At 61.7% G+C, this 17,764-nt stretch overlaps 3 protein-coding genes across 8 annotated transcripts; all 3 read left to right on the top strand.

Annotated features, from left to right (window-relative positions):
- The first annotated feature begins 7 nt into the window (after window positions 1-7).
- On the top strand, window positions 8-7,128 carry PI4K2A (phosphatidylinositol 4-kinase type 2 alpha). Its single transcript, XM_065843712.2, has 9 exons — window positions 8-552; window positions 2,782-2,982; window positions 3,242-3,373; window positions 3,458-3,611; window positions 4,113-4,174; window positions 4,583-4,682; window positions 4,940-5,073; window positions 5,361-5,420; window positions 5,542-7,128. The coding sequence occupies exons 1-9, from the start codon at window positions 151-153 to the stop codon at window positions 5,701-5,703; spliced, it is 1,407 nt and encodes a 468-aa protein (XP_065699784.1). The 5' UTR covers window positions 8-150; the 3' UTR covers window positions 5,704-7,128.
- A 97-nt stretch (window positions 7,129-7,225) lies between these two features.
- MARVELD1 (MARVEL domain containing 1) lies at window positions 7,226-11,200 on the top strand. The gene has a single exon (XM_065843852.2). The coding sequence runs from the start codon at window positions 7,623-7,625 to the stop codon at window positions 9,309-9,311; it is 1,689 nt and encodes a 562-aa protein (XP_065699924.2). The 5' UTR covers window positions 7,226-7,622; the 3' UTR covers window positions 9,312-11,200.
- Window positions 11,201-12,182: 982 nt separating this feature from the next.
- Window positions 12,183-17,526, top strand: ZFYVE27 (zinc finger FYVE-type containing 27). Of its 6 annotated transcripts, XM_065843795.2 has the most exons (12): window positions 12,190-12,531; window positions 12,600-12,670; window positions 12,741-12,927; window positions 13,111-13,206; window positions 13,380-13,492; window positions 14,184-14,314; window positions 14,666-14,737; window positions 14,897-14,917; window positions 15,123-15,267; window positions 15,538-15,584; window positions 16,417-16,498; window positions 16,712-16,916. In XM_065843795.2, exons 1-12 carry the CDS (start codon window positions 12,335-12,337, stop codon window positions 16,774-16,776), a joined length of 1,227 nt encoding a protein of 408 aa, XP_065699867.1. In that variant the 5' UTR covers window positions 12,190-12,334; the 3' UTR covers window positions 16,777-16,916. The 6 variants fall into 6 exon arrangements, with proteins under 6 accessions (XP_071668155.1, XP_065699869.1, XP_071668154.1 ...); XM_065843797.2 differs by lacking the exon at window positions 13,111-13,206 and having other exon boundaries at window positions 12,186-12,531; XM_065843796.2 differs by lacking the exon at window positions 14,897-14,917 and having other exon boundaries at window positions 12,192-12,531.
- Window positions 17,527-17,764: the final 238 nt, after the last annotated feature.

The following is a 17,764-nucleotide window of genomic DNA, read 5'->3' as shown; positions in this document are numbered from 1 at the left end:
GAGCCACATCCGCCCCCGCGGCGGGCGCCGTTCCCATGGCAACGCCCGGTCTGGGCGTGGCGGGGGCTGAGCGGCCGACGGGGCGTGGTGGCGCGGTGACGCGGACGGAAGTGGCGGGTACGGGCGGCGCGGCGGGGCCGGGCGGGCGCGATGGACGAGACAAGCCCGCTGGTGTCGCCGGAGCGGGCGCAGGCCCCCGACTACGGGCTGCCGGGGGGCGCCGTGCGCGCCCTCCCGCCCGCCGCGCCCCCGCCGCCGCCTTCCCCTCCCGGCTCCCCCGGCGGCCGCGACCGCGAGCGGCAGCCGCTGCTGGAGCGCGGGGCGCGGGGCCCGGCGGCGGCGCAGGCCCAGGCGCAGGCCCAGGCGGCGGCGCAGGCCCAGGCCCAAGCGGCGGCGGCGGCGGCGGCGCAGCGAGAACGGAACGACTTCCCCGAGGACCCCGAGTTCGCCGAGGTGGTGCGGCGGGCCGAGCTGGCCAGCGAGCGCGGCATCTTCCCCGAGCGCATCTCGCAGGGCTCCAGCGGCAGCTACTTCGTCAAGGACCCGCAGGGGGTGAGCCGACCCCGAGCCCGTGTGCCTGCCCCGGAGTGGCCCCCGAGGCCTGCGGGTTGAGTGGTGCTGGCCAGAAGGAGGGTGCTCCTGGGGGAACTGGTGATGCTGACCTGGGGTTGACCGGCATTGAGGGGCTGGTAGGAGTGGCCGGAGCCACCCAGGACTTCCCGGTGCAGTGGGACCAGCAGCATGAGTTGGGGGCAGCTGTGTCCAAGTGCTGCTTCAGCATCCTGCCTGGCTCTCGTGCCCAAAGAGGAAGGGTTGCCCTTTGCCCCAGGCCCGCGCATCAGCATCTCCCGACCACGGTGACTCCAGCCCTAGGGCTGTGTCTCTGAGATCTGATCTGGCTTTTGGCCTGTGAGATGTCTTATCTGTGGCTGTGTAGTTGGTATAATCAAAGGAAAGTCCTTGACATACATCTGGTCCACTATACATCTGGTCAGCTGTGTGGCTGCCATGTCCACACCACTGTGTATGCAGCACAGGATGACTTGTCTTGTGACCTGCAGCACTCAGCCTAATTACTTGAGCTGTTGCTGCTTCCCATGACTCTCTCGCTGTGTGTGTGCTGGGAAGCAGGACTGGGCTCACTGGTCTCTGATGTGCCCTAGTTTGCCTGCCCTGGGTGGAGTCTGGCTCCTGGGAGCTGTGGCAGTCAGGTCCCAGCTGAGCTGGTGGGCTCTGGGGCAATACTCACTTCCTCCTGTTGCCCAATGTGAGACGTGGTGTCGTTGGGGTGGGTGACTGGATGAGCTGTCTGTTGGTGGCAGGGCAGAGGCACCCTGGCTGTAGGAGACCCAAACTTGGTGAGGGCCAGTGGAGAATGTGTATGAGGAGCCAAAGCGCATGTCCTCCTGGCCGTGTCACTTGGCAGGTCGTCCCGACTGCCTTCTTGTCAGCGAATGTGGTGTCTGTCAGGTTTCTGTGGCTGCTGCCCAGGGTCAGCCAAACCTCCCACACCAGCAGCAGGGAGAGAGTGCAGCGTGCTGCTGTTGTGGGCAGGGGGAGAGAGCATGGGCGAAAAGCTTTTCTGTTGTGTTCTGCTTCCTCCTGGGCTGCTGGGGCCTGTGCTGTCCTAGCTGGGATTACCTCAACTGCCGGCTGTACTTCTGGGCTGGCCTGGCTCCCTCTGCCTTGCTACTGACACCAGGCAGACCTGTTTTCCTTGTCGGTGGCTGCTCCCAACACGGGTTTGTCTGGAAGAGGATACTGTGCTGCCAGGTCTCTGGCCTCCACTTCTACAACATCCCTGCCTGGCTGGGCCTTCCTCTGCTGGATTGGCTCTGTGGAGCACAGAGCTGTGCTGCCAAAGCTCCCAACAAGCCTCTTGCAGGCTCATGCCCAAGTACATGTTGGCAGTCATGTGCCTTTATGTGGACTTGATGAGGGGAATGCCTTCTGTCTGCTCAGGGGAAGTGGCTTCTCCATGTGATCTGGGAATGGCTGAAGTGGTCCTCTTCCCTCAAACGCTTCCTTTTGCTCCTCCTGGTGAACAAAGCCTTGCTCCTGCCTGCCCTGGGCTGGCTTCTGGCCCCTGGCAGGCTGGGATTGCACTGGGTTTCCTCGCTGAGATGGTGGGACTCACGTTCCACTTCCACATTGTGGCAGGAACATGGCTTGGGGAAATGCCACCCACTCAGGCTGGGGCCAGCACCAGGTGTGGGGAGGAGGGCTGGTAGCATGTGCTGCTGAGTTGCCCCAGAGCAGGAGCTGCCAGCCCTGGGCTCCTTGGGGTCCTCCAGCTGCTCTGCTGTTCTGGTCCCATTTTCTTTGGTCACTTTGGAATCAGCTCCTTTCAATGGATTTTGGAGCCCAGAGCAGGGATTGTTATCCCCCTCCGTGTCCTGCTTGGATGTAATGAGCAGTGGTGAGCAGTAGTTTACCCCAGCCATCCAAAGGTCATTGTGGTGGAACTGAGATGTTTACCAGGGCACAACAGTATCACTGGTGTCTTTTGGGACAAGGCAGGTTGTTTCCAGGTGCATGAGCTGGGTATGAAGGCCTTTGGACAGTACCCTGCTTTCATGGGATGGGGCACTGGGGAAGGGTCCCTCCCTCCCTCCCTCCCGGGAGCTGCGGGGTCTGCCTGGTCTCAGAAGCTGTTTTTTTGCCCTGATGAGGGGCTGTTCTGGGCCCGTTTCTGAGTGTCCCCACCACAGGCTGGCTCAGTGGGGAGTGTCCCAACTCTGCCAACTGCCTTGAGTCAGCCCTTCTCTCTCCCACTCACAGAAAATCATTGGTGTCTTCAAACCCAAAAATGAGGAACCCTACGGGCAGCTGAACCCCAAGTGGACCAAGTGGCTGCAGAAGTTGTGCTGCCCGTGCTGCTTTGGGAGAGACTGCCTTGTCCTCAACCAGGGCTATCTGTCAGAGGCGGGCGCCAGCCTGGTGGACCAGAAACTGGAACTCAACATTGTTCCCCGCACAAAGGTGAGGGAGCAACTGCTGGGATCTCGTCCTGGGGAGGCTTTGATGTGCTTCTGCCCAGCTCTGCTTGCACCTTGTTTTGTGGCACTGCTGACCTTGGAGATGTTGTGTTGAGAACTCTGGACTAGGACTGCTCTTACTGAGGCCATGGGGATCCTCATGCTGGGCAGAGCTGTGGGAAATGCAGTGTCTTGGTTTTATCAGCCAGTCTTCTGACAGTTGCCAGGTGCCCCTGCTGACATCTGTGTTCCTGTCTCCCCAGGTGGTGTATCTGGCGAGTGAAACCTTTAACTACAGTGCCATCGACAGGGTGAAGTCCCGAGGAAAGAGGCTGGCCCTGGAGAAGGTGCCGAAAGTTGGCCAGCGCTTCAACCGCATTGGTTTGCCGCCCAAGGTAGGGCTGCTGGCCTCCGTGCCCGCCTGTTGCCACTTCTCTATCCTCCCCAGCCCCCTGTAAGGCAGCCTTTCCTTGCTTCAGGTGGGCTCCTTCCAGCTCTTCGTGGAAGGCTACAAGGATGCTGACTACTGGCTGCGGCGCTTTGAAGCTGAGCCGCTCCCAGAGAACACCAACCGGCAGCTGCTGCTGCAGTTTGAGCGGCTGGTGGTGCTGGACTACATCATCAGGAATACAGGTAGGGTCAGCTGCCTGGTGTGGGACACTGACTGCTTGTTCATGTCCTGACAGCTGGACAGAGTGGGACAGGAGCTTGGCATCTCTTCCCGGCACCCAAAACTGCTCTCAACACCACTTAGTTGCTGCCAGGTGACAGCTGCTGCTGGGTAGAATGCAACTCCTGTGGCTGCCCACTGCTGTGGCCATGCTCTGGCTACCAGCCTGTGTACTGGGAGATGTTGGCTTCTGAATTCCTGCCAGGCTGGCAGTGGTCAGGGTCACACTCTGGAGCTTTCAGGCTGACTGTTTTCTTGTGAGCTGGGACTTCTCCAGTCTCCAGGGCTGGTTGTGTGGGGGTTGGTGGGGTTTCCCATGCTTGCAGCAAGGTCCAGGCCTCTGGGGTAGAGTTTGGACCTTAAACTCATCTGTCTCATTTCTGGGTCTGAGGAGGAATATCCTTCTGCCGGGCATGGTGCCGGCAGGCCCTGGCACTGACATGGCTGGTTTTATCTCCCTGCAGATCGGGGCAATGACAACTGGCTCATCAAGTACGACTGTCCCCTGGACAGCGCGGGCGTGCGGGTGAGTGGCTCCACAGGGGGCTCTGCTCCTGCAAGCTGCCTGCCTGGCAGGTGGATGGGGTTTTCCCAGCTGGTTTGGGTTCCAAATGTGTGTAGACCTGATCTTGTCTCCTGGGCTTTTTGTTGCCCTCTTCATTGGTGGTTTGTGGCCTAGTGAGACTTTGTGAAGATGCAGCTGGGCTCTGTTTTGGGGAAACTGGTGTTGCTGGACCTGTGCATCCTTGTGAGGCCTGCAGGAAGCACCTTTGTCCTTTTCCCGCCTGAAGCAGACAATGTTTTCCTGCAAGCAAGGGGCGAGAGGCTTCAGTACCTTTATGGTAGCCAGGGCAAAGATCCTGGCTGCAGGGAGTTGGAGAGGCACTGTTCCTGCTGGAGGAGCCTCCTTGTGACGTGCTCTTCTTCCTTCCAGGACAGTGACTGGGTGGTCGTGAAGGAGCCCATCATCAAGCTGGCTGCTATAGACAATGGTTTGGCCTTTCCCTTGAAACACCCAGATTCCTGGAGAGCATGTGAGTCCCTCAGGCTGTGCCAGGGCACCCTGGTGAGCTATACAACTCCACGCTCTGGCATCCTCCTCAAGGGCTGGAGAGGGCTAAGGCTGTCCCTCTGCAAACCTTCTGGATTCATGGACAGCTCTGCCTCAGCAGAGGCTGTAGGAAGTGGGTACTGGACCCTGGGTCCCAGACTCAGGTGGTCTGGCACCCAGGGGCATGTGGCACCATCCTTTGACTTCCCCATCTCTGATGTCTCTTGCTTCTTCCCACAGATCCATTCTACTGGGCCTGGCTGCCCCAGGCCAAAATCCCCTTTTCACAGGAGATCAAGGACCTGATTCTTCCCAAGATCTCGGACCCCAACTTTGTCAAGGACCTGGAGGAAGATCTGTATGAGCTCTTCAAGGTGAGCTGGGGGAGCAGGTGAGAATGGCTTGGGAGGAAGAAAAGAGAGGTGGTGTTGGGGAGCTCCCAGTCAAGGCTGCAAGGCACAGAAAGGTAGCCAAGCTGATGATGTTTCTGGGCTGGGGCATATCAGGGTTATCCCTCTGCCAGGAGCTGACGATTCAGTGTGGGGAGAAGCAGGAAACCTGTGGGACAGGAGGCAAGGGGCTTGCTTGGGGAATAGGCATCTCTTGCATGGTGTGGGTCAGTGGGTGGATCCTACTATGTTCACTGCTCTGTCTTTTGCAGAGAGACCCTGGCTTTGATCGGGGACAGTTTCACAAGCAGATTGCTGTCATGAGAGGTCAGGTAAGCTGTCCATAGGGAAGGTGCAGAGCCTCATGCTGCCTGTGTGGCAGGAAGGGTGCTGGGGTGGATGTTCTGTTGCTCCGGCAGGGAAGCTCAGGCATTGCTCTGTTGTGCAAAACAGATCCTGAACCTGACTCAGGCGCTGAAAGATGGGAAGAGCCCCTTGCACCTGGTTCAGATGCCGCCTGTGATTGTGGAAACGGCACGTTCCCACCAGCGCACCACCAGCGAGTCCTACACGCAGAGCTTCCAGAGCCGGAAGCCTTTCTTCTCATGGTGGTAGCTGTGGGAGCTACAGGCAGGGCTTGGCTGCCTCGGACTAGCACTGCGAGGGAAGCCAGGCCACTGCCAGCTCCTGTGGCTGGGACTTGACTTTCTGGGTAGAGCGAGCAGGTGTGGCTGAAGGAACCTGCAGCTGAACTGGAGGAGCCAGGCACATTGGGTATGGTCCCCTCCCCAGCTCTATTGAAGCTCAGTGCCCTGCCTGGGGCAGAGCCCAGGTGGAGGTGTGGGAATCCGCCAGGAGCCCGTGATGTGGCTGGCACCCTGCCCCTGCCTCCCTTCCTTGGCCTGCATGTGGTTCTGAGCACCCCTGCTCAGGGCTGGGATGAGCAGGCTGCACAGGCCAGAATCCGTCCAGCCCTTTACACCAGCCACTGGCCCTTTTCTTCCCTGTTGTGCCAGCTGCCAGGCTGGGACGGCCTGTAGCAGGTTATACCCCCTGCCTTTCCCCAAGGGTTTAACGTACTTCTCTGCTGTCCCTCCTCTGCCCCAACCCCATGCACGCTGCTTTCCTCAGGGGGAGTTCCTGCTGCCTGCTGGTGCAGCAGGGACCGCAATGAACGGCTGTTCTCTGGCTGGGGGCTTGAGGAGGGGAGATAAGAGGGACAACTCACAGGGCTGGCTTGGGTGCAGTTAGACACTAAGGGGAAAGAGGTGTGGGCTTGTCCTTGTGAAGAGCAGGCAGCTCTGGGAGGGGCCTCAGCCTAGAGACCCCCAGAGCTGGAGAGGGCCACAAGTTTCTGGAAGCACCCCCTCCCCCTCTGCTGCTCCAGTCCGTCCCTCCTGCCATGTCTCCATGGCTGCTCTTGCTTGGCTTTTGCCCCTGCTCCCAGCCAGCTCCCTGGCTGCTGTGCAGCCAGCATGGTGCCAGCCGCGCCTGTGCCTCAGCCCCTCGAGGGGAAGGGCTGGAGAGGCTCTTCTGCTGCATGGGTGGGAGGTGTGATGGGAGCATGGGGGTGCCAGCATGGGCTCCTGGCTGCCCCGGTGCTGACAATCTCACAGGCCTGGCAGTGGGGGGGAAGGGGTAAGGCAGTGAGCCCCTGTTGCCCCAGAAGTTGCTGAGCTTGTGTTGTCTAAAACAGTTCCAGGACTGCTGCCTGCATCTGCTTGCCTTGAGCTGCAGCTTCTCCTGTTGCTGGGGAGGCTGGTGTTGGGTCTAGCTATCCTGTTAGCCCATCTTTGGGGGGCCTGGGGAATGCAGGTGGGTTGAGGCTCTGCTGCAGAGAAGCTCCTTCACCTCCTGCTGTGACAAGGGGGCTCAGCACTGGCTGTGCAAGCACAGGGTGGGCAGCAGTGAGACCCCAGCTCTCTGGCCAGGCCCAGCTGCAACTTTGACTGACCCAAAATGTATTGTTCTAATGCACTGTAGAAATGTATGTAATGTATTTAAACCATGCAACTGTCTGAATAACAGAGCTGCCATTCAGCTGGCTGCCTCCATGTCTCTGCAGCACTATAGAGCAGGTTGGGGCTCTTTCCCTTCCATTTTGTCCAGCACAACAGCCTGGATTAAGGTCCTGTCACCCTGGGGGAAGGCCAGGGATGAGCAGGGCACAGCCAGAGCCTCATGCAGCTGCCACTGTCCACCTTTTATTAGCTATTGCACCCTGTCCAGTACACTTAGTGTCCTTGGAGACCCTGGCTGTTCCCAGCACCTGCTCTCCAGCAGCCCTGCTCCTCCGTGGACTGGCTGCTTAGTGCTGCTGTGTGAATCCCAGGGGTGCCTCGGCCCCGCATCTGTCCTCTGGCCCCTTCTCTGCGATCCTGCAGGGAAGAGGTGTGTGAGAATGACGCGGCCTGGCCGCACTTCCCCGGTTCCCCCGGGCCCACACCTACCGCAGGTGACTAAAGCGCCGCAGCGCCGCTATTCCGCCGCCGGGCTGGGCCGGCCGCCGCCGGAGCCGCCGCAGGGCCCTCGCCATGCGCCGCTGGTCCCCGTACCGCCAGACGAGGCGGGCGCGCTCCTCGGGCAGCTCGGCCCCGCCGCTCCGGAACAGGCTCCGTAGCTCCGGCAGCCCCACGCCCTGGAAGATGTTTGCCGAGGCCCGCTTGCGGCAGCGGGCTGCGGGCGCTACCCGCCCCGGAGGGTCGCTCACCACCGAAGCTGGCGTGCCCATGGCCACGGCCGCTGTGAGCACAGGAGAGACGACGTCAGGCTCCACTCCGCTTCCGCCGTCCGGCCCAACCCGCCTCCCCCGGGACCCGGCGCGGATGCCCGGCGAGGAAGGGCGGGCGGCGGGGAAGGACGCGCCGCGGCAGCAGGGAGGGGGCGGGCCGAAGCGCCGGGCAGGAGGCCAGCCGCACGGGCGGGGCCGCCCGGGAACGCGGGAGGCACCCGGCTCGGGCCGTCGCACGCAGGTCCGGTCCCGCCCCGCCGGCGCCCGGGGCCCCGCCGTGACCCACTTTCCCTCAAGCGCCCCGTGCCCGCCGGCCCCTCCCACAGACCTGGCGGTGGCGGCCGACGCGAGTCCGCCGGTTGGCCGCTGCTCTCCCGGGGCCGCTCCGCGTCGCCGCACCGGGATCCTGTCGCTGCCCAGCCCCGCTCGCCCCGTTCATTCACCCACCGCGCCACGCCGCCAATCCGCGCCCGCCTCCCGCTGCCAGGGCCAATCGGCGCCGAGGGGCGCAGCCGCCCCGCCTCTCGGAGGAGGGACACGTGGCGCAAGTGACGTCAATAGGCGGGAGGTGCGGCGGGCGCGGCCCCGCCCCCGGGCGGAGCGCCTGTGCGCGTCACACCGGCAGGGAATCCCGGGTGACGTACGGGGGAGCCTCGGCGCGCTCCCCCCGCCCGCCCCGCCGGCACTGCCCGCCCCGCCGGCACTGCCCGCCCCGCCGCCTCCCACCGGCTCCTCCCGCCGCTTCTCACCGCCTCCCGCCCGGCGGTGGCCTCGACCAGCGGGTGTCCGGCGGGAGGCGCGGAGGCGGGGCGGGGCGCGGAGGAGTAGGGAGGGGAGGAGAGGAGAGAGGCCCCGCGCGGGGTGGACCGTTAGGCGCCAGATGTTTGGCAGCAGCTGGGGGACGAAGTCGCTGCCGGGACCCTGGGTTCCGCCCGACCCGCGCCGGAGCAGGCAGGGCCCCGTCATGGCCCCTACGGCTCCCCCGGCCGTGCCGCCGCCTCCGGGACCACCGACCCGCGGCTCCCTCAGCCTCCACCGCGCCTACCTGCGGAGCCCCCTGGGTTTGCTGCGCCTGGGGCAGCTGACGCTGGGCGCTGCCTTCTGGGTGACAGTGGCGGCTCACAAATATGAGGGGGCAGCCCACTTCGCCCTCTTCGCTGCTGTCCTGGTCTGGCTCCTCACCCTGGCCCTCTTTGGGCTGAGCTTGCTGGGGCGCTGGGCGCTGGTGCCGTGGCTGGGCTCCCGATGGCTCCTCACCAACCTGGTGCATGACCTGGCACTGGGTGTGGGGCTCTATGCAGCCGCCACTGGCATCATGGGCTACAAAGCTGAGCAGAGAAGCTATTGCAACCTGCCAGGCTACAGCCAGCGCTGCCTCTATGGTGCCTACCTGAGCGCCTCCATCTGCGGGGGCATCACCGCCTGCCTGTACCTCTTCTCTGGGCTCTACTGCCTTTCACGACGCTGCCGGGATGAGCGTGACATCATCTGAGACCCTGTAGCACTTGGTTCCCCTTCTCCTCGCCCATGGACAGAGTGCAGCCCCTCTTCAGGAAGAAGTGACCCTGCCACCCCATCCCCTCCTGGCTGACTGCACCGCTCTTCCTTCAGAGGCTTCCACGCAGATGGATGGACAGACAGAGACCTCCCCTGAGTGTGGCTTCCCCTGCATCCCACCGAAGCAGCATGGACACCCAGCCATTACACAAGCCCTTCTCCTGCCCTGGACAGATGTAGGCTATTGCAAGTGGAAGGATCCAAGTGGAGAGTCTCTAAGAGGGACCTCAATTTCTGGGAGCCCCTGTAGGGCCTGTGACCAACTCCCCTACCCCTGGCTTTGCAGATGCTGTGTGCTCAGGTGGGTACCGACCTATCCCTTGGGTGGAGGACTGACCTGGGGGAGCTGAGCAGGGGGCAGTGGTGTGTGGTGGGGTTGGGTGGGCATAAGCTCCACCAACCCACTGGCAGCCCCCTCCTGCCGTTCCCAACCGCACGGCACTTCCGCAATTCCCTAACGGAGGCTCTGATCTCAACTTCCCCAGCCCGGGCCCCTCCTCCTGTCTGGCCTGAACATGTCCTCCGTTTTGCTGGAGCCTCACGGGGCTTAGCCCCTCCCTGCCTTGTGCTCTTGGGGTGTGGAGACACCCAGGTCCCCCACAGCCTGACCTGGCATAATTCCAGCCCCCTGGACATGCTGTCCTGTTCAGGGGCTGAGCCCATGCAGGGCAGCAAGGCCTCCGTCACTGCAGGGTGAGGGGAAGGGTGAGAGGGCCATAGCCTGGTCCTGTGATCCTGGGCAGGGAGTAAATTCTTTTAGCCTTGGGGTTCACACTGCCCTGGGATGGAGCCAGGTGCCTCTGGGGTTGAAGGCAGTGAGGCACCAGCTCCCCCTGCCCTCCTGCAGCAAGGTTCGTGGCTCTGAGCCACTTGGAGCCACTGAGCCTGTCCCGGGGTCCGGCTGCTCCAACAGCGACAGACATGGCCTTGCTGTCGGCAGTGGAGACTGGCCTGTAGCCCTGCCTGGCTCTGCAGTGCTTTGTTTATCATCCCAGAAAACACTAATCTAGGGACTCTCTGGTTTCATCTTGGGGCCCTGCACTGCCCAGACAGTGTGATGAGGTGGAGGGGAAGGGTGAGCACAGCAGCATGGTGGTGCTGGGCTGCCGCTGACACTGTGGCTGCCAGGGAGCTGCAGCCAGGCGTTGTGGGACACAGCCTGTTTTGGGGAACAGGAGAAGAGGAGGCTGGCAATGGGGCCAGCCCAGCTGTGGATCAGCCTCTACAGCCTGCTGGGTGCCAAGCCCTGAGGAGGCTGTGAAGGACTGAATGGAGCAATGGGCAGCCAGAGACAGAATTTTTGGAGGAGCACCGCACCAGGGCTGCCCTTCCACAAGCCCCTTCTCATCCTGCCTGGAGGCAGGTCCTCTCTACCGCTCCCAATGAGAGGGAGAGCCTGCCCCAGTCTCTGCATGGGCTCGGGATGGAGGACAGGTGTCCCCAGCAGCTTGCCACAGGCTCTGGCTGTTGCCTGGGGTTCTCTGGTGCCTTTGTTGCGGTGAAGAGCAGCAGCCGTGATCCGTCTGGGGTTAGCACTGGATCACTGCTGTCCCAGCCGATCCCCTGTCATGCTGCCAGACCCCAGGCCCTCTACCCCTTCCCTGGGCCAGACGTGCTGTTCCTACCCTGTGTCAGGGCTGGTCTCTGACACAGCCTGTCCCCCATGCTCCAGTGCTGTCCCAGATGCCCAGCAGGGCTTCTGCCACCACAAGTGCCTTTCTCCAGCTTTCTACAGCCCTGCCTGTCACATCAGCTCTGTCCCTCTACTGCCTTTTCTCTGGTGCCTATGGATTCATCTTCCAAATAAAGCAATGTTGGCACTCACCAGGTGTCTGGGGCTTTGTACCGGGGCTGGGACCTGCTGAGGATGGGCTCTGAGCTGAGGTCACACCTGGCTTTGTAGCCCTGAGCCCTGGGGCTTCCCTGCCCAGAGCCTGTTGCGATGTTCACAACATCCTGGTGTGCTCTGGGGTCACGGGCAGGCTCCCCAGCATTGAACCACTGTTCCTGGTAGCAAGGCTTAAACCTCTGGCCTTGGGAACATGGGCTGTCCCCAGCCCAGCTGCCTCCTCTGACAGGGCACAGCCTGGTTCTCACACGGGCGCTGGGTGTGAGCACCTTCTGCAGCCCAGAGGAGCGAGGGAGCGGGGAGGACGCCAAGTGCCCGGGGCTGAGCGGCTGCAGGGACAGGATGAGGGCAGGATGCAGCTGCATTCCTGTGGGATTCGTCACTCCGGGCTGAAAGGGATCTCTGTCTCGGGGCCGGGTCACTGCTGGGCAGTCGTGCCCGCCCTGCTGGGCTGCCGGAGAGCCAGGGGTGGGCTGGGGGCAGCCGGCATCTCCCGGGGCTGGCTCCGAGCCTGGGCCGCACTCCCCGGACCCTGAACAGTGTCAGATCCAGACTGGGACTGAGCCCAGGACCAGGGCCAGACCGGGGTCAGTTCCCGGCCCTGATCCTGGACCGGACCCGAACTGGAACCGAGTCCTAGACTGGACCAGACCCAGACCGGGACGGGACCCTGATTAGCCCCAGGTCGGCCTCGAGCCCCAGATCTAGATCGGACCCACCGGCCCGAGCCCCGCGCCCAGACCGGTGGCAGGATCTAGCGCACACCCGCGGACCCGAGCCCCGCAGCGCCGGACCCGCCCCAGCGCCCATGGGCGCGCATGGGTCCCCGCGGGGTGAGTCGGGCGGGGCGGGGCGGGGCCAGGTGGGCGCGGCCGAACCGCCGTCACTTCTGGGGCTGAGGCTTCTTCCGCTCCTTTGCCCGCGTAGGGGCGGGGTTTCTTCCTGCACTTCCTCGTCTGGCTCCTCTGATTGGCTGCGTGCTAACGCCGTGGGTGAGGTCATGGCGCACCTGGCTGCTTCCTGGAAGTGGGGTGCAGCGTAGGGCTCAGCTCGGTGGCTGCGGGGCCGCTGCGGCCGGTTCTGGTCCCGCTCCCTCGGCCCAGCCCGTCATGCAGGCGGCGGAGCGCGACGGGGCGGCGGGCAGCCCTGAAGGGGTGGCGGGGGGCGGTGAGGCCCCGCCGGAGCTGTCTTCGCCCAGGGCCGCCGCCGCTTTCGACCTGCTGGAGCTGGTGCGGAGCTACCGGCGGCTGGAGCTCTACCTGGAGCCGCTGCGCGACGCCGCCGAGGGCGTCCGCTCCCTCCTCCGGTACGTGTGGGCCGGGACCGGGACCGTCCCGGCGGCATCAGGTCCCTCACCGTCCCTCTCCTCCGCAGGTGGCAGCGGCCCGTGTGCTCCCTCCTCGTCTGCCTCGGCCTCAACTTCCTCCTGCTCACCCTCGGCCAAGGTGCGTGTGGGGGGACAGGGCCGGTCCCCGCCCTGGAGCCCCCGGCCTGATGCTGTCCTGCCTCTTCCAGCTGCCTGGTACTCGGTGCTGGCCCTGTCGGTCGTGGTGCCAGCCTTGTTGGGCTACCTGCAGGAGGTGTGCCGGGCCCGGCCCTTGGAGCTGGAGCTGCTGCACAGGAGGTACCACAGCGTCCGCCGAGAGGACTTGCGCAAGGTGCAGCTCTCGCGACAGGAGGCCGTCGCCCAGGTCAAGAGCTTGTGAGTCTCTGGAGCCCTCACAGCTGTGGGTCTTCTGGGGCCTCTGCAGCCAGGAAGCTTCTCTGTGGCTGCGGAGGGCCTGGGTTTGTGTCAGCCTGGCCCCCATAAAGCATATGAGTGTGGGGGAGCCCAGGCAGGTGTGTTTGTGGGGCTTTTTTTCCTTATGTGAGGTCATGTTCACAGCCTGATCCAGCTGGAGGGGTTCCTGAGCGGGATGTGCTGCAGCTGTGAGGCAGTGTACCGCGTACTATACTGGGAGAACCCCACTGTCTCTTCCCAGTAAGTAGTACTGGGTCAGGCATCTTGTGCGGGGCTTAGCGGGGAGAGGGGCCCGGTCTGTGGAGCTGCGTTTGATGTGTTTGGTACTTGGAGAGAGCAGGTGAAGGAAGGGAGCTTGTGCTTTGGCATGAATCATTCTGCCTTGACTGCTGTGTCCTGTTGCTCCTTCCCAGGTTTTATGGAGCGCTGCTGGGCTCTGTCTGTGTCCTTTACCTGTTGCCCCTCTGCTGGGTCCTGGCCATCCTCAACAGCACCCTCTTCCTGGGCAACACCCAGTTCTACCAAGGTAAGAGACCTGTTGGGGAAAAGCCCTCTGATGCCACGGATCCTGCCCCAGTCCTCTCCTGCAGCCCTTGTGTGAGCCCAGTGTCCCATGTTGGGCTCTGCTGTGGGACTTGGTCCCCCCAGAGTGCAATGATGTCCTGTGGATGGTGCTCAGCAGCGCAGATTAGGTGGTGGGGCTCAAATGTGAGGCAAGACGCTCTTCTGATGTGTGTTTTACCCTGGGTTTTCTTTCCTACTCTCCTTTGTACTGGCAAAGCAGGGCCTGGTGATGCAGCCTGTGCGTGAGCATTGGCACCTCTCTTGGTCACTGACCCTGCTCTGCAGGACTTGAAATACTCTTGGTGCCTGTGGCAATGTATGATGCAGGCTTGAAAACATGCCATTGGAGGGGAAGAGAAGAGCTGAAGACGCTTTCTGTCCTGTGGCACATGCTAGAGGACAGTTGGAGGAGATCTGTGTCACTGAGCTGTGACTAAGGCTCATGCTGTTGCCTAGCCTGTGATGGAAGTTACTTGCTGCCCTAATGTTGGTGTGTGAGCTGAGGAGGGCTCAGGGTACCTGATGGGTCAAGGTTATATGTGCCAACGTCCCATCCAGAGCCCTGGAGATTAGCTCTTGCAGCCAGTTTTTATGTGGCAGGGCTGGGGGAAGGGAAGTGCCTCCCCACTCCAGCTGTGTTCCTCTCTTACCAGTGATAATGGAGCTCAAGGTGTCACTCGAGCAATGTGTGGGCACCAAACCCATTGAGAGCACTCCAGAGTCTGCTGAACCCCTGCCAGCTTCTGCCCCCCTGGATCAGACCCCCACACCCACCAGCACAGAGGTGAGATAAGGGCAGGGCTGGTGGTTGTGGAGTGGGAGCTGCAGGGTCAGCCCTTCAGTCTGGCTGTGCCCATGCCCCTCTGCCCGCAAGCTCCTTCCAGTTCTGCTGGAAGCCTGGGAGCCCCTCCTGCATTACTGGGGGCTGCCCTGCTGTGCTGGTGGCTTGGCTCAGCCTTTCGGCTGGATGTAAGGGCGTGACCTGGGGAGGCAGAGGCTCACCCCACCTTCTGGGACTCACTCATGGGTCTGCTGGGCAGCTGGTCCTTTGTCCTTGAACCTGCCAGGGAAGCACAAGCCCACCTTTGGACAGGGGCGGGGATACAGCAGGACTAGTTCTGTGAACCTCTTGCAGGACCTTACCCCTGGCAGCGTGGAGGAGGCAGAGGAGGCAGAGCCTGATGAAGAGTTCAAAGATGCTATTGAGGTTTGAGGCTGGCGGGGGTGGGTTGTGCCTGCTGGGTAGCTGGAGTGGGAAGGGCTGGGGGCCTTGGTGGGCAAGCTGGGCGCTTAGGAAGGGCGGCTGTTGGGCTGTGTGCCTCTGACTCCATCTGTGCTACTTCTCTGTCCCATGCTGCGGGAGAAGGAGAACCAGCTGCTGGTCATGGTGAGTACTAACATGCCAAAGTGTGCAAGAGGGGCATCTCCTCCCATCCAGAGCTGGCAGCCTTGCTGGATTTGCTGGTGGTTTGTGGTGATGCCAGGTGGAGCACCCTGCTTGTTGGATGCCTGTCTGTGGGCTGGGTTTCCCTGTAGCCCCCTGGGGTTCTTCGAGCCACCCCACTGTGCTCAGCTGGCTCTGCTCTCTGCAGGAGGATGATGAGAGCTCTCAGTGCTCAGCAGATTTTGACCTCAGCCTCCCAGATAATGGTTTTATGAGCAAAAATGAGGTGATCCGCAGCAAGGTGTCACGCCTGACCGAGCGCCTGCGCAAGCGCTACCCCAGCAACAACTTTGGTAAGGCTGGGAGCGGGTGCTGCTTGGGGGAGCTCAGCAAAGTGGTGGCCACTGAACTGGGAGTGGACAGAGTGCTGTGGTGTCTGCTGGGGCTGTGCTGACACCTCCACTGACCTCCCTCCTCCATGGGGAGGGTGTTCCCAGCTCTCCTGGGAAGTGCAGGGATGAGAGGGTGCAGCAGCATGGTCTCTGAGCTGAGCCTTCGTGACAGGTAGGGGTATTCCTGTGCCTCTCGCAGTCCCTGCCTGACCTCTATTGTCCTTCTTCCAGGGAGCTGCACAGGCTGCGCAGCCACTTTCTCTGTGCTCAAGAAGAGGGTGAGTCTTTGGCTTCTGCCCCAGCTTACTGCCTGTACCTGGGGCAGAGGTGTTGTGCTCACCTGGCAGTCCGGCAGCAGATGACCTCAGCTAAGTGCTGGGTGTTGTCACATGCCTAATGGTGCCAGGAATGCCTTGTGCTGTGGAGCCTTTGTCTTTTTGCTGCTTTGGAAGGTGCTTCAGGCCAAACCCATGTGTGCTGGTGTAGAAGACATGTGGTCTGTGCCCTGGTTTAGCCCATCTCCTGTGGCCTAAGAGCTTTTCTGTGAAGCAGAGCTTGGAGGCTGCTTGTGGGAAATGGGGGAGCAAAGGCCACCCCTGCTGTCTTGTCAGCCCCATGCATGTGATGCTTGGCGTGTGGTCCGCTGGGCGGATCTGGGAAGGATGTATATCTTGTCCCCTCCAGACTCACATTGCTGTCTTCCTGCTGCCTGGTGTTCTACAGACTTGTGGCCTGCTCCCCTTCCTTCTGTCTCAGTCTGATATACCTTTGGGACTCTCTGGAACTTGCATCCCTCCAGGATTACAGCATAGGAAGTCATGTAGTGTCCTTATACCTCCTGGGCCCTGTGCTCCCAGTGATTTCTTGGGCTGGGCACAGGCTGCCTGTGGTGTTAATGCATGCTTGAATGCAGATCCAACGTTAGGCCTGGGTGGCTTGTGCGGGTGTTATTGGCAGATGACCTCTCTGGTGTTGCTGTCAGGGCTCAGGATTTGCACTCGCTCCCCTTTAGCAGGGAATGCTGTTAGCAGTGCTCTGGCACTGGAGTTTGCTGGAGAGGGCTGGGAATGGGGCCAGAGGAGTGTCTCACCTCTATCTCTCTCTCTACAGCGGAGCTGCAGCAACTGTGGGAACAGTTTCTGCTCCAGGTGTTGCTCCTTCAAAGTCCCCAAGGCTGTGATGGGAGCCACAGGTGAGTGAGGAGGTGGGGGAGAGCAGAGCTCCTACTCCCACCTGCACTGTCTGCTGTGGGGATTTGCCCCAGCCGTGGTTGAAAGGGTTGGTAGAACCTTTCTGGTTCAGGTCAGACCAGTGAAGGGTTTGCAGCTCTCAGGGCAGCCCTGTCTGGGTTCCCCAGGCTGGGATGGGGAAAGGAAGCATCTCTGACACTTGCTTTCCTTTCCAGCCCCGGAGGCCCAGAGGGAGACAGTGTTTGTGTGTGCTCTGTGCAACCAGGTGCTCATCAAGTGACCAAAACAGGTCCAGCCAGCTCCTGGGTCCTGCACTACCTGACATCCAGGACAGTGGGTGCTCTGCCCTTGCTCACCAGGAGCCAGTGCTGCTTGGTTCCCAGCGTGGCATCATCCTGCCAGAGGACACATGCGCTTGCCACTCCTCCTGCCAGCGCCAGGCTGCGGGCAGACCAGCCCTCCTTGCCCCGCAGCACCAGCTGGGTCCCTGTGCTAGAGCTCTGCCCTTGTCCTTGGCAGCTGCTCCAAGACTTGGGTGCTCCCTGGGACTCGCTGGGCCCATCCGTGTACTTGCCCAGGCCCTGTGGCCTGGCTCAGTGATGGAGGAGCCATCCTTCCAACTTATGGTCCTACCTCCACCTCCTGGGTGGGGCAGAACACCTTCAGGGGGATGTCCCTACCTTTTCCAGCACTGTGCTAGGTGACTGTATTTTTGGGATCAAGTCAGAGCTCTACCTGCATCTCCAGGAGAAGTAGTCTTGGGTCCTGGCTCAGCTGAGACCCTGCTAGTCCCTCCTGTGCTCCTCAGCCTCACTGCCTGCAGGTTTAGCCTTTCTCCCCCCATATTTGGCTGCAGCACGGAGAAGGCAAGAGAGTGAATTTGGGCTGGGCTGTGTGGCTGGATCTCCAGCTGCAGTCTGAGAAGAGGCACAAGTTTGTGCTGCTCCATGCACTTAGTGACTGCTGCTTTCTACTACAGATTAATATATATGTGTATATAGAGAATAACCAATAAATCTCTTGCCCTTAACTGGCTCTTGTCTTGGTCCTATGAAAACCGTCCCAGGTCACCCCAGCACCTCTCTGATCTGCAGGTGATCATGATGAAATGATGTGTGTCTGTGCCACCAGCTCCCTTTGCTAACTGGAGTTTCAATCTTCTGTCCTACTGTGGCCTTGTTTGCCCCCACTCAGGGCTGCCTGCAGCTGTCCCTCTGGCTGTGCCAGGGCTGGCTCGTGCTGAGCTGGAGCTGGGAAACAGCTCTGCT

Source organism: Patagioenas fasciata, chromosome 8 (genome assembly GCF_037038585.1).
Source record: "Patagioenas fasciata isolate bPatFas1 chromosome 8, bPatFas1.hap1, whole genome shotgun sequence".
Classification (NCBI taxonomy): domain Eukaryota; kingdom Metazoa; phylum Chordata; class Aves; order Columbiformes; family Columbidae; genus Patagioenas; species Patagioenas fasciata.
Note: the sequence above shows the minus strand (reverse complement) of the source record. Positions and strands in the feature narration are given on the sequence as shown.

Excerpts from the sequence above, each read along its gene's own strand:
- ZFYVE27 (XM_065843795.2), top strand. The coding sequence starts at position 12,335 with ATGCAGGCGGCGGAGCGCGACGGGGCGGCGGGCAGCCCTGAAGGGGTG. Across the intron at positions 12,928-13,110 it reads GTCGCCCAGGTCAAGAGCTT|CCTGATCCAGCTGGAGGGGT; the intron begins GTGAGTCTCTGG and ends TCATGTTCACAG. Across the intron at positions 14,315-14,665 it reads CCACACCCACCAGCACAGAG|GACCTTACCCCTGGCAGCGT; the intron begins GTGAGATAAGGG and ends AACCTCTTGCAG.
- MARVELD1 (XM_065843852.2), top strand. The coding sequence starts at position 7,623 with ATGCGCCGCTGGTCCCCGTACCGCCAGACGAGGCGGGCGCGCTCCTCG.
- PI4K2A (XM_065843712.2), top strand. The coding sequence starts at position 151 with ATGGACGAGACAAGCCCGCTGGTGTCGCCGGAGCGGGCGCAGGCCCCC. Across the intron at positions 2,983-3,241 it reads ACATTGTTCCCCGCACAAAG|GTGGTGTATCTGGCGAGTGA; the intron begins GTGAGGGAGCAA and ends CTGTCTCCCCAG. Across the intron at positions 4,683-4,939 it reads CCCAGATTCCTGGAGAGCAT|ATCCATTCTACTGGGCCTGG; the intron begins GTGAGTCCCTCA and ends TTCTTCCCACAG.